Source organism: Protopterus annectens, chromosome 9.part0 (genome assembly GCF_019279795.1).
Source record: "Protopterus annectens isolate FY-2018-M chromosome 9.part0, PAN1.0, whole genome shotgun sequence".
Taxonomy (NCBI): Eukaryota; Metazoa; Chordata; order Ceratodontiformes; family Protopteridae; genus Protopterus; species Protopterus annectens.
This window is the reverse complement of record NC_056743.1, coordinates 608,310,864-608,324,541: the sequence shown is the minus strand read 5'-3', so window position 1 is coordinate 608,324,541 and position 13,678 is coordinate 608,310,864. Positions and strand designations below refer to the sequence as shown.

The following is a 13,678-nucleotide window of genomic DNA, read 5'->3' as shown; positions in this document are numbered from 1 at the left end:
CGCCGGTACTCAGTGAGGTGCTTTCGCAGCCCCTGATACCCGCTACTTCTGTCTCAAAGGCCTCTACTGAGATCCATTTGGAGTCCGGTATGCCGCAAGATGCTTCAACTGTGGAACCTGCAGATGTCTCTACCTTGGATGGGTCCGGAGCCGCTGTGCAGGCACCGGCTTCTGAGGTTGTATTCAGGCCTACGGACTTGCATATTAAACCGATGCCTCCTTCTGCATTTAGGCCAAAATCTCGAACCATGCCCAAGAAACAGACACCCAGGCCGCATGCTCAGGCCTCTATGCCTAAAAAACAAATGATAAGAATGGCTGAAGATCTTATAACTTTAATCAGGGGAAGCCAACCTCCCCCTTCTAAGAGACCTAGGTCTGAAGTTGTTTATAAATCTTCTGACTAGGATTTGGATTTTTCTGATTCTTCTGATGATCTGGATTTGCCCTTATCTACTTATGAGGATTCTGATGCAGAGGACTTTATTCCCTCTGCTTCCCCTCCAGAGGATTTTTCATTTGGTGAGACCTTGCATACTCTACAGGAGCATTTCCACTGGGAAAGCCAGGATTTTTCTGATTTAAAAAAAAAGGCTTAGGGATTTCTTACTCCTGCCTCAGCATAGGCCTTTAGCTATACCTCCTGTACTGGATATTGTTGATGATGCCTTTTCAGAATGAAAGCGCTTACCATTTTTATCACAACTGCCTTGGTTTACCTTGTGGATTTTTGGAAGTCCTTTGGATTTCATTGTTTTATTTCCACTGGTACTTTGCTCCACTGTGGCACTTTTTGTGGTTTTTCTGCTTTTCAGAATCTAGTTTGGCTTCTGATTCTTTGCCTCCTGCTCCCAGCAAACCTGACAGATATTACAGGGTTCTTGATTCACACAAGTTCCTTTTTAAAAATCCTATTGCGGATCCAGAGACTATTTCACAGGGACCCAAGGGCATCAAGGCTTCTACTGCTAAAAATCCTACCCCCTCTGATGAGACTCCAGGGTGCTGGATATATGGGGTAAGAAGGTTTACACTTCTGCAACCTTGGCCATTAGGGCTTTAAATTGCCAGTTTCATATGTTAAAGTATCAACAACATGTTATTGGACTGCTTAAACAGAAAATTACATTGATTCCTGATTGTGCTGAAAATAAAGAATTACAGGATTTAATGCATTCTGCTGAACAGGTTGGAAAACATACTTTGCAATGTGGATTTGATTCATTATAGGCCTCTTGCAGGGCTGCTGTTACTGGGTCTGTGTTCAGAAGGCATGCTTGGCCTAAGGAGCAATCTTTGCCTGATCATGTTAAAGCTAAATTGTTGGATGTTCCCTTAAATCAGGACCGCCTGTTTGGCAACAAGGCTGAGGAAGTTCTTAAAAAGATGGAAGATAAAGCTAAATCTATGCAAACTGTTAAAGATTTCTTACAAGTTCAGCCTCCTAGATTTAGTAGGCACTGGCACTCTAAGAATTGGTCCTTTCCAGCCCCTTCCAGGTCTTCTCAAGCCAAACCCAGACAGCAGAAACCCCAGGTTTCAGTCCCAAGAGACACACAAGACTAAGCAGTGGGGGGTTTTCGCACGTAAATCTGGGAGTAGTAAGACTCCCCCCTATGGAAAACTGTCTCAATTACTTGTTTTTAAAACGTCCAAGCACTTCGCAACTGAATGCTTCTTTAGGCAGAAAGATTGGTTTGCAAGCCAGAAACTGGGAACTCATTACTCAGGACAAATGGGTTTTAAATACAGTGTCCCAAAGATATAGATTTCACTTCCACACATTACCAACACCAAGTGGGTGGCCAGATCTACCCCCAAATCAGTGGGCAGAGGCCCAAAATCAAGTACTCTCTCTTTTAAACATGGGGTCTATTCAGTTGGTACCAGAAGAGGAAAAGGGACAGGGTTTCTATTCCAGACTTTTCCTGGTACCCAGAAAAGGCAATACATGGTGTTGTATCCTGGACCTTTCTACTCTAAACACCTTTCTGGTGATTCCAAAATTCAAAATGCTGACTCTTCACCAGCTGCTTCCTATGCTAGGCAAAGATGCATGGTTGGCAACACTAGACTTAAAAGAAGCATACCTGCACATACCTATCGGGGAGTCTTGCAGAAGATACCTATGCTTCAAAGCAGGCTACATGCACTATCAGTTCTCTGCACTGCCCTTTGGCTTATCTACTGCACCCAGGGTATTCACAAAGTGCGTAGCTCCAGTCATTGCATTTTGCAGGCAAAGAAATATTCAAATATACCCATACCTGGATGATTGTCTAATTCAGGCAGAAAGCCAGGACATATTTTGAATCATCTGGCCTTTGTTCAAAGGGTACTGACTTGTCTGGGGTACACCATAAACTAAAAGAAATCATACCTGGTACCCTGTCAACAAATTATATTCCTGGGTGCAAGCTTGAATACAACTTCCCAGATGGCTTTCCTCACTCCAGAGAAATTTATTAATTTGACAACCTACTTCAAACAAGTGGCCACAAAAACCCTGCTGTCTGCAAGACAAATACTGCAAGCTTTGGGGTTCATAGCCTCCTGCATTCTTCTAATTCCATATGCAATGCTGCATATGAGGAAACTACAATGGTATCTCAAAAGCCTATGGTGACAACATTCACAGGATCTAGAAGCAAGGATTCCTGTCATACCTTGTCTATGCCTAGAGTTCCTTTGGTGAGCAGAGGCCTGCCACCAAAACAGGGGACTACCATTCACACTACCCCCTGCCACCCAAATCTTAACAACAGACGCATCAGACTATGCATGGGGGGGCTCACCTGGCAGGGAAGTGCATTCAGGGCAAATGGAACCCAAGTTAAATGCACCTGCACATAAATCAAAATGAAATGTTAGCTGTACAGAATACTCTGACAGCCTTCAAGGACCACATTCTTCCAGGACAACTAATGATAAAGACGGGCAACACCACTGTCATGTGGTACATAAACAAGCAGGGGCGCACACATTCTTACCTTCTCTGCAGACTAGCCATGGCATTGTGGAACACAACCTTGAGCTATCAAGTGAATTTAGAAGCTCAATTCCTGCCAGGAAAACTAAATACACTGGCAGACGGACTAAGCAAAAACCTCATGGACCCACACGAGTGGAAACTGGAACCAAAAATTTTCAACATGTTGACAAGCAAGTGGGGGAGCCCAGATATAGACCTGTTTACCTCCTCACAGAACCATCAATTGGACAAATTTTGCACAAGGATTCCCCACAAGCTAGCTTGGAAAGTTGATGCTCTATCTTTCAGCTGGAAAAAAAACTACCAGTTTATGCCTTTCCTCCTCTGCCTCTGCTCTCCAAGGTACTACTATAGATCAAACAGGACAAGCCAAGGATGATTTTAATTGCACCAGACTGGCCTCGCCAACACTGGTACCCACTCTTGCGCAGTGTGTCACACTTGGCTCCATGGCACCTGCCTCAGACACCTTCCCTGTTATCTCAACAGGAGAACCAGATCCTGCACTTTCAGCTGCAAACCCTGAACCTAGCAGCCTGGCTAATTACCTAATCTATCCTTTACCATCCCTCAGTAAATCAGTGATGGATATTATTTTAGAGGCAAGGAGGCCTAGTACTAGAAAATATTATGCTGCAAAATGGAAAAGATTTTGTGCCTGGAACCAATCTCAAGGAATGAATGCAGCAGTGCAAACTTTACCTCAGATTATACAATACTTGAATGAGATGTTTCATAAGGGCTTGTGTCCTTTTCCTCCATCAAAATTCATGCCTCAGCCATTTCAGCTCATTATAGCACAGAGCCTCCCCTCTTCTCTCACCCACTGCTCAAGCAGTTCCTCAGAGGGGTCAAAAGTTTAAGGCCACCTAGGAGAGCTCCAACTCCAGCCTGGGATCTTAACTTTGTCTTGGAGAAACTCACTCTTCCTCCTTTCGAGCCAGCTGCTACTGCAGATTTAAAATTCCTTTCCTGGAAAACAGCTTTCCTTTTAGCAATCACTTCTGCAAGAATGGTATCTGAATTACAGGCCCTTATGGCAGTGGAACCTTTCATAATCTTTCATGTGGACAGGGTGTCCCTCAGAACCAATCCCTCCTTCATGCCCAAGGTGGTATCCAGTGTGGCTCTTAATCAGTCCATTCATTTGCCTACCTTCTTTCCTAACCCACAGAACAAAGGGGAATGGATACTGCAGTCTTTACATGTGCACATACAGCTTAGATTCTACTAGGACAGGACTAAACCTCAAAGGAAATCAGAACAACTGTTGGTGGCATTTGCTGCAGGGACAGAGGGGAAAGCTATTTCAAAACAAACCATATCAAAATGGATAGGCCACTGCATTCATTTCTGCTATAATTGCCATGGAAAACCTATCCTACAGGGCATCAGACCCCATTCAACCAGGGTTGCATCTACCTCTACAGCCTTTCTCAGGGGCTTCCCTACTAGGGACATCCTAGAAGCTGCTACCTGGAGTTCTGTACATACTTTCACCAAGCATTATTATTTGCCAATGTTCTCTAAATCCAGAGCTGGGGTTGCCTCTGCAGTCGTACAGGGCCTAATAGCTGGTTATAATTCTATTTCAAGTCCTCCTCCCAACTTTAGCTTTGGGAATCTACCCAAATGTAATGACTGCAACAGTGAAACATGAAGAACATAGTACAGTTGTGTACACTTACCATAAATGTAGATGTTCAAGTGTATTCACTGTTGCAGTCCTGGCTACCCTCCCTCCAGCCCCCTTTCTTCTTTTGGCTATACCTCTACTCTCACTTTCTATGCTCAAAACACTTTTTGGTGTATTTGCTTTTTTGTTAGAGGTATATCCTTGTATTTATAGATTTGCTTCCCATTTGGGGGGCACCTGACATTTGGGGCAAGAAAAACTGATGTAATGGTGTCTGCTGCATGTTTTATACCCTGACAACCTGACGTCATGGAAGAAGGGACAGCAAATGAAGCAGGACCCAAGACTTTGTTAGCCAGGCCAACTGAGGGCTACTGCAAGCAGATAACCCAGATGTAATGACTCCAACAGTGAATACACTCGAACATCTACATTTATGGTAAGTGTACACAACTGTACTTTGCATTTGTCCAGGAGCCTTGTAACTGAACATGAAACAGCAGTTATGTACTTAACATAACTTGGCATCTGTGTTATCTATTTCATTATTTCTCACGACTGGGTCGTGGATCCAATGTTGGATCTGATATGGCACTACACAAGATGTAGATTCAAGGCTCAAGCTCCTCCATCTCCCATAATCCCCTTCTGCACTCTAACCCTCAGATCGAGTTTGCTGTAGGTACCCCAGAAAATATATTCTTGAAACTTTAAACCAAGGAAACATGGCCCAGGAGACAAAGACTCCAACTTCCTCAGATCCCCCACAGAGCATGGATGGGGGAAAGTGGGCGGAAAGTGAGGAATAATGAAATAGGATAACACAGATGCCAAGTTATGATATGTACATAACTGCTGATCTGATGTTATCCATTCAATTATTTTTCATGACTGGGTCAGAATTCCCAGCTATGACTGAATCCTGGGTGGCCCTAAGGAAGGATGTGCCTGAACACCATGGAACCAAAGGATGCTCTGTTTCTGGAAACAATATTAAATTTGTATTGAGAAACAAAGGTGTGAAGAGTGGTCCAAGTAGCCACAGCACAAATGTCATCTATAGACACCGTTGCAGAAAAGGCTGGAGAGGTAGCAACCAATCTGAGAGAGTGAGCCCAAGGCGGATAAGGTAACTCTAAGCCCATGAGAGTATAAACAGTGGAAATACAGTTTGAAATCCATTTGGAAATTGTTACCTTAGACACTGCTTGATCATGTCTGCTTAGGGAGAAGGCTATAAACAATTTATCAGATTTCCTGAAAGGTTTAGTCCTGTGTAAGTAAATTCTTAACTGTCTTTGCACATCCAGTGTATGGAGGAGGTATTCACCTTTGTTGGAATGATTCGGAAAAAAGACAGGTAACTGAATAAACTGGTTGATACTATTTTCAGTGCCTACCTTGGGCATGAAGGAAGGGTTAGTTTTCCATGCCACTCTGCCTTTGTGAAAAATGATATGTGGCTGTTTGGTTGACAAGGCTTGTAGTTCAGAGACACTCTTAGCAGAAGATATGGCCACAAGAATGTCTGTCTTCCAGGACAGGAACTTAATATCATAGGAATGACCCAGCTTGAATGGGCTTTGAGTGAGAGACTGCAACACCATAGTCAAATCCCAAGGGGGAGAAGGATCTTTGACAGGGGGCCTGAGGAGGAAAAATACCTTTCATGAAGGCCTTGCACAGTCTAGAGAAAAAAATGTGCTCTCTGCTAACATGGAAAATTGGAAATGGCAGACAACTGCAGCTTTATGGTAGAGAAACAGGCACCTTCTTGATAAAGAGATGATAAAAAACAGAAGAATATCCAAAACTGGAGCAGTGCAGGGGTCAAGATTTCTTTCAGCAGCCCAAAAAGAAAACCATTTCCACTTACTGTCGTAGAATTTTTGAGATGATGGTGACTGAGAGGCCAAAATAATTTTCTTAACAGGGGAAGCCAGCCTGGACTTTCTTAGTATCTCAGGAAGTGGAGAAACCATGTGATTAAATGATGGGATTGGAGGTCAGGTGTCTGCAGCTCCAAGGGATGAGAGATGAGATCTGGAGTGGGATCTGCTATCCAAGGAGAATACTTCATATGAGACCAGAGGAAGGGAAACCATACCTGACAAAGCCAGAATGTGGCAATGAGGATCATGGGACACTTCAGTCTGTGGCCTTTCTGAAGCACCTTTGGTATCAACGGAATCGATGGATATGCATAAAGGAGATCTGAAGGCCAGTCATGGACTAGGCAGTCCCTCAGCGGCTCCCCCTCTGGAGGGATCAGGGCAAAGTACCTGCTCCATTTGCTGTTCATTGGGGATGTAAAGAGGTCACAGCAAGGCTGGCCCCATTGAACAGTTATCTGTGATGTCACTGATTAGTTGAGGGACCACTCGTGCAGGCTCAAAATGGACCTGCTAAATCTGTTTGCCAACATGTTGGACTCTCCGGGTATGTGTGCTGCAAGAAGAAAGCGACTGGAATAAATCACCCATTCCCACACACTCATGGCCTCTCTGCATAGCAGATAACAATGTGTTCCCCCCCTGCTTGTTGATGTACCAGACCACTGACATGTTGTCTATATGAATTGTAATTGCCCCCAGAGGAAGGCAATCCTGAAAGGATTGCAACATCAGGAGGACTGCTCTCATGTCTAGAATGTTATGTGCAATTTGGTCTCTGTGGAGGACCATGTGTCTTAGATCATTCTGCCCTGAAAATGCCCCCCACTCTAGCAGGGAAGCATCCTTGGTCACTGTGGCCATGGGAGGGGGAAAAAAAAAGGGTCTGCCTTGAAAGATAGCCTCTGAAAGAAGCCACCACTGAAGATGTCAGCTGCAAATGGATGTCAGTGGGATTGGCACAAACATCGGGTGATAGAGAATGGGTCACTGGACTGCTAGCATCCACTGGAGTATTCGCAAGTAATATCACACCAGCGGTACAAAGAAGATAGCCTCCAACATGGACCCCAGAGCCTGGAGAATGAAATACGCCTGTAGCAACAGGAGCTTTAGAATCACCTTGACCTGTTGCCTAAGTAGATCCACTCACTGAGGGGTAAGGCTGCAATCTCTGTCACTGTGTTGAGCTGGGTCCCTGTAAATTCCAGACTTTGCACAGGAGTCAGTTTTGACTTGGCTACATTAACTGTAATGCCTTTAACTGTAATGCCTAACTTGTCAAAGGTCTGCCAAAGGACTGCATCACTAACTTCAGTCTATGCCCTGTGGGAGCTGAGAGGAGTCAATCATCCAGGTATGGAAAGACCTGGAATCCCTGCAGTTTCAAGTGATCTGTGACTACTGCCAAGTATTTGGTAAACACTTGGGGGGCTGTGTGCGAGTCCAAACGATAAGGCTCTGAACTGAAAATGATTGTCTCCCAGCGGGAAGAGCAGATGCCTCCTGGAGAGCCTGTCAATTCTGATTTGATAGTAGGCATCCTGGAGGTCTGTGGAGCACATCCACTCATCCTTGTGCAAAAGTAGCAGGATGGACTGAACTGTGACCATATGAAACTTTGAGTTCTTAAGAAACGTATTCAGCTGGCTGAGGTCCAAAATTAGATGCAGGTCCCCTGTCTTTTTTGGTACCAAAAAGAAGTGAGAATAAGTTCCAGACCTCCTGGATGGATTTTTTTTCGAGAGGTTATAGAACTTCACTTTAAGCCCATTCTCTCCAAATGGGTGGTGCATTGGGAAGAACTCTCTTGGGACTTAGAGGTGGTTTAGAAAAGAGAATGTAATAACCCCTGGATTTGATATTGAGCAACCACTGATCATTTGTAATGGCTGTTCAGGCATTAGGGTGCAATGAGAACTGACCCCCGACTGCCTCCAGGGCAGGACAGTCAGGCAATACCTCAGGGGTATTGAAATGATGTTTTGGAGAAAGGTTCTCAGAAGATCTGGTTCTGCTAGCCCCCTCTGTCACTAGGGCAGTGTCTACCATTGAATCCTCTTCCCCTGCCTCTGGAAGAAGAATCCTCAATAAGTGTCCCAGAAGGAACTCTGTGACTTTTGGAATCAAAGTTCCTTACCTCCCTATTAGTTCTTGGAAAAAGAGTTCTGGGGGTAGAGATCTTGATCCCAACTGCCAACATTGTCTTCCCTTCCTGCTCACTGTGGGTCAAAGTCTCCTTGACTGATGGTACAAAAAGTGAGGAGCCATCGAAGAGGGCATTCGTGAAAGAGATGTTGAAGGGTTTCACAAACCCGACAACTGCATCCACGCATGACAACTCAAGACAATACCTGCACTGGTCACTTGAGAGGTACCTTCAGGAGCATTAGAGATTAACCTCATAGAAGAGTTGGCAAGAGAAGATAGAGCGGTGAGCTGGGGATAGACGTTCTTGAGGTCCTCCGCATACATCACCTCTGAAAGAAAGTTGGTTAGTTCAGCAACCAGGTCTCTTTGGAGGTGGATAAAGTGCACCAAAAAGTTAAGAGCACTCAATCCAAATGTGGCTGAGGTGTAATGTGCTTCCTGTGTCTGTCTATTGTCTGAGACTCCCTGTTCGGGGGATGGATGGTGGAGCTCTGTTCAGCCAGCTGTTTTTTGGTGGCCATGGCAACCACAATAGCATCAACTGGAACGCCTTTGCTCCAATGCATCCTACCAGAAGGGGGACTCAAGAACTTGTCAGCCTTCTTAGGGACTAGTTCCTCTGTGTCAGGTTCCTTCCATGCCCTGCGTGAAGTAAGGTCAATGAGCTTGTCCACATGGGGAGAAAACCAGGAAGTAGATGGGCCCGACCCAAAAGCCTTAAGGAACACAGAATCATCCAATGATGGTGGTTGGCAAGACCATCTGGCTTTGTATTTCAACAGCTCCAGAAAGTCTCCAAAGGAGATGTCATCAGGTGAAGACCTGGGGGACCCGTCCCCCTCATTTAAATCTGTGTCCTCTATGAGGAACTTCATGGGCAAGTCCAAGTGCCTCCTCTTGCCCTTTCTCTTCCATGGCAACTCCTCTGTGTGGGGCTCAGGAAATGAGCCATCTGAAGGCTACTTTGGGAGGACTAACCGTGGACAGGATTGATGGTCTCAGGACAGTGACAGGCTTGGATGTACCTGGGTAGAGGGGAAAATGCAGTTCCAGACTGGGGAAAGTCTATAGTGCCACCCGAAAGGCCAACAGACTTGAGAGAACTCCCTCCCCATCCCCAGGATCCAACACCACTTGAGATGAAGGAGTAGAGCCAACATCATATCCCGGCCCTCTGGACAGTACTGGCCCCAAGCTGTCAGGGGCTGAGGCCCCCAAAGGGAGGGACCAATCCAAAAGTCCTGGACCTGATCCCCTCCCCAGAGACACAGTACCAACCTCTTGGAGCGGAGACCTGTTCTGATCTGATGACAACAGAATGGAGCTGGTCGGTGACCCTTACAAAGTCAGAAAAGCATGCATTCCCAGACCCGTCGATGCCTCCCTCGGATGAACTCGGTCCTGGAATTCTAAAACAGGGAGAGTCAGAAGAGGAGTGGGCAACCTTGGAGCTGGGAATCTCTCAGAGCCCGAGTGGGCTGGAAATACCAAGAGACCCATCTCTATCTGGGCTCTGAGGAAGCTCCTCATCATCCTGTCCATATCTATGAGCAAAAGACTCCTGGAGGATCTGGAGGAAGCCAGAAAATGCGTGGATTTGTCCTGGGATGCAAGTCTGAAGATTGGCTCCAATGCCTAGGAGCTGAGTGTTTCAGATCCCTAGTGGATCCGGAAGGAGAGTCCTCAAAAAGTAATATCAGATTCAACAAACCTGTCAATTCCATCCCTTGCTGCACAGCCTTCTTTGGATCTGAATGGTCAAATGGATCCGAGGGGTTCCAAACTCCTGTCGGATCTGAAGGCCTCCTCTCCAAAGAGACCTTGGAACTTGCTGACAGATCCAGAGATACCATATGCAAAATGGACTAAGGCAGTTTTGGATCCAGAGGTCTCTGATTCGAATGCCTAGGCTCTTTCTGTAAAGAATAGTAAGTGCTCAGGGAAGCAGTCGGGGCTTTAATTTTTGGATCCTTAGGGCCTGAAGAAGTAGAAGGGGAACTTGAGACAAAAGGACCCCCTTGAGCCATGCCTTCCAACAGCAACTTTTTTCAGTGGTCCACCAGTACTCGAGGGTTGAATGCTGCACAGACAGAGCAATCAGCCTCAAGGTGGTCTGGGCCCAAACAGTCGACACACTTCTTGTGGGTGTCAGAATTTGTCATTTTACACCCACAAGAAGAGCACCTTTTAAATCCAGTAAGTTTGACTTTTTCAGACTTATCTAACAGGTAGACACACACACAAACACCCAAAAAAAAACACCAAAAAAACTCATACCAAATAATCACTAACTACAAAGTAAAAAATAATTACCACCACCTCTTCAAGAAACTATACTAAGCTTGGCAGTTATAGAAACCAAAAAAAGTTGCAAGTGCCAACTAAGGAAAGGATGGGGATTACAACAAAGTCCTAACACCAGCAACCAGATAGAAAAGGGAGGGGAGGATAGTGGAAGTGAACTATTTAAACCTAACGAATAAAGAAATCACTTACCTGAAAAGCTCATGTAAAAACAAGAAAAGAAGCTCTGAGCCAGGAGTCACGTCCAGGTGTAAATGCGGCAAATGAAATCTGAGGGTTTGAGTGCAGAAGGGGATTATGGAAGAGGGAGGAGCTTGAGCCTTGAATCTATGTCTTATCTAATACCAGATTGGATCCCACACTGTATCCAAGATCCAATCACGAGGAATAATGAAATGGATAACATCAGATCAACTGTTTGCTGCTGTTCAATTTATAATGAAATATTGCTAATGTCAAAAGTACAAAATATATAAAAAAAGTACAAAAAATAGATGCAACTAAACCCTAAAATACCATGTTACATCATCCAAATATAAATATAACACAAGAGTAAAAGCATGTATTTTGAAGAGGAATTGCTCACACTGCACCCTTGATGAGGGACCTGTGCCCCCTCCCCCCTGAGCTTTATGCACAATACCTCTGAAGCTGCACAGATTCTGAAAAGAATGAAAATTTAGAATCAACTTTTTCCTTTTTCTATACAATGTGCAACCTCAGAAATTCCATTAAACACACGACCAATGATAAAGCACAGTTCAAGATACAAATATGCTAACAGTTAGATAAATACAACACATTAAATGTGACAAACTGCAGTGCTCCTTTTCTGAATCTTTCAACTCTGTTTAGCATTCTGTGTCTAACTTACTTGACATACCCCAAATTCTTATATTGGTTATCTTTTCAATGACTTTAGTGTCTGCACAATGGATATTTACATTCCTTTTCATCATGGTCAGATCAGTGGATCATGTTCCTAGGTTCATAGGAGAATATTAGGCTAACTGCCTTGAAGGGCCATTTTAAGCTTAGCCAGTAACCCAAGGTCAGAATCAAATCCTTTACTTTACATTGATGACGTGAAGACCTTAGCCACTATGCACATTCTTCCCCCATGTTATTACAGGAGTGCTGTCATCTTACATTGTGTCAATGTTCATGTCACAGGAGTTGTGTGAAGGTTGAAATGAGTAATCACTGCAGGCACACTGTTACCTCATTCCATTTTAATTATCTTTTTCTAGTGAACCTTGATAGTATCTTAACATGTTTCTGTCTTTTATGACACCCTAATCACTAAACTTTTTTTTGTAATGTGATTACAATTATAGTAATATCACAGTTCACCTTTAATTGCTTGCCACCGCAGCTAATGGGATGCATATCATGTGGGTTCAAAACAAAGATATCCTAGAGGCAGGTAAACAAGTGCACAGTGTCTTGGTGATTTATAAGCATTGTGATGAACATTATAAGTGGCACACTGAGCATCACACTCCTGATGATATGATAGCAGTGTATTATGTAGTAATATTTACTCACACATTAGAGTGCTAGGTAGGATTTGTGTAGTAGACATTTCTGAATAATGAGTACTAAACTGCTGACCAAGATTTTGTTTTTCTTCTTTATCTGTACAGGTTAGAGACCAGTGATGGAGATGGGGCCTGGTGCCCCCATTCCCCAGTGTTCCCCCAAAATGCTGAGTTCCTGCAGATTAAGCTGCATAAGTTGCACTTTATCACTCTTGTGGGGACACAGGGTCGACATGGCAATGGACATGGTAATGAGTTTGCACGTTTCTATAAGTTGAAGTACAGCAGGGATGGAAGGAACTGGCTTCAGTGGAAGGACCGCTGGGGAAATGAGGTAAGACAACAGTGTCTTTTCCTTAACATGGAAATGAGCATACTCTGTTTATGAAAGCTTTTCCACATGCATTGGTTGCACTTTCTGCCTGCATGCATTACTGTCTTTGTAAATGTCAGATGGAGAAAGACAAACAAGCACTGTGCTATCATGCTGTTAGTTCATTAACTAAAAAAGAGGGTTCATGGAAGTCAAGAAATGACCTTCCTACATATTTGGCTGTAGCAGAGTATCATTTGAGCCCCTAAAATAGATACTGACTGGCTAATATTGACTTTATGGAATTTTTATCTTTACTAACAAGCAATAATATAATTTTCAGGAAGCGGTCTATAAAACTGAAAATATGTATTTATTTATTTTATGTTTGTTAACCAGCTAGGTGAATGGGTCCAAGGAATGTTTTCAGCCACACCCAAGCCAAGGTCATTGATAATTTAGATATTAGAAATAGTCACATACACGGTCTGGGATTCAGACAAGTATCACTGCCCGTGCTGTCTGGGCAACACTGCTGTACCTTGAGGCACTAAAGTGATATTCTGCAATTCACTGAGAAGAAGCTTCTTAGTCTCTCATTATCATATCTTAAAATTGAACATTAGTACTGTCAGACCTAGCCATACTAATGTTTCCCCTATCATCCCATGGAAGACTGTTTCACAGCCAACAGCTAACACACAGGCACACACCCACTCTTGGACTCACAATACTAACCTACCTGCTGGGTGCAAACAACTCCGGTGCTGCTGTAGAAATGAATGAGAACAAAACACTTTTTTTTCTGTTACCCAGAGGTACAATAGATGTGTTCTTTGACTCAGTTTA

General features: G+C 44.0%; 1 protein-coding gene across 5 annotated transcripts in view; it reads left to right on the top strand.

Moving 5' to 3' along the window:
- The window catches only part of DDR1 (discoidin domain receptor tyrosine kinase 1), a 1,200,914-nt gene that overhangs the window by 927,751 nt on the left and 259,485 nt on the right, over positions 1–13,678 (top strand). For all 5 annotated transcript variants that reach the window (XM_044083163.1, XM_044083162.1, XM_044083159.1 and 2 more), the window contains one exon: positions 12,622–12,850. In XM_044083163.1, coding sequence (XP_043939098.1) covers positions 12,622–12,850 — 229 coding nt within the window. The remainder of the gene's footprint in view (positions 1–12,621; positions 12,851–13,678) is intronic.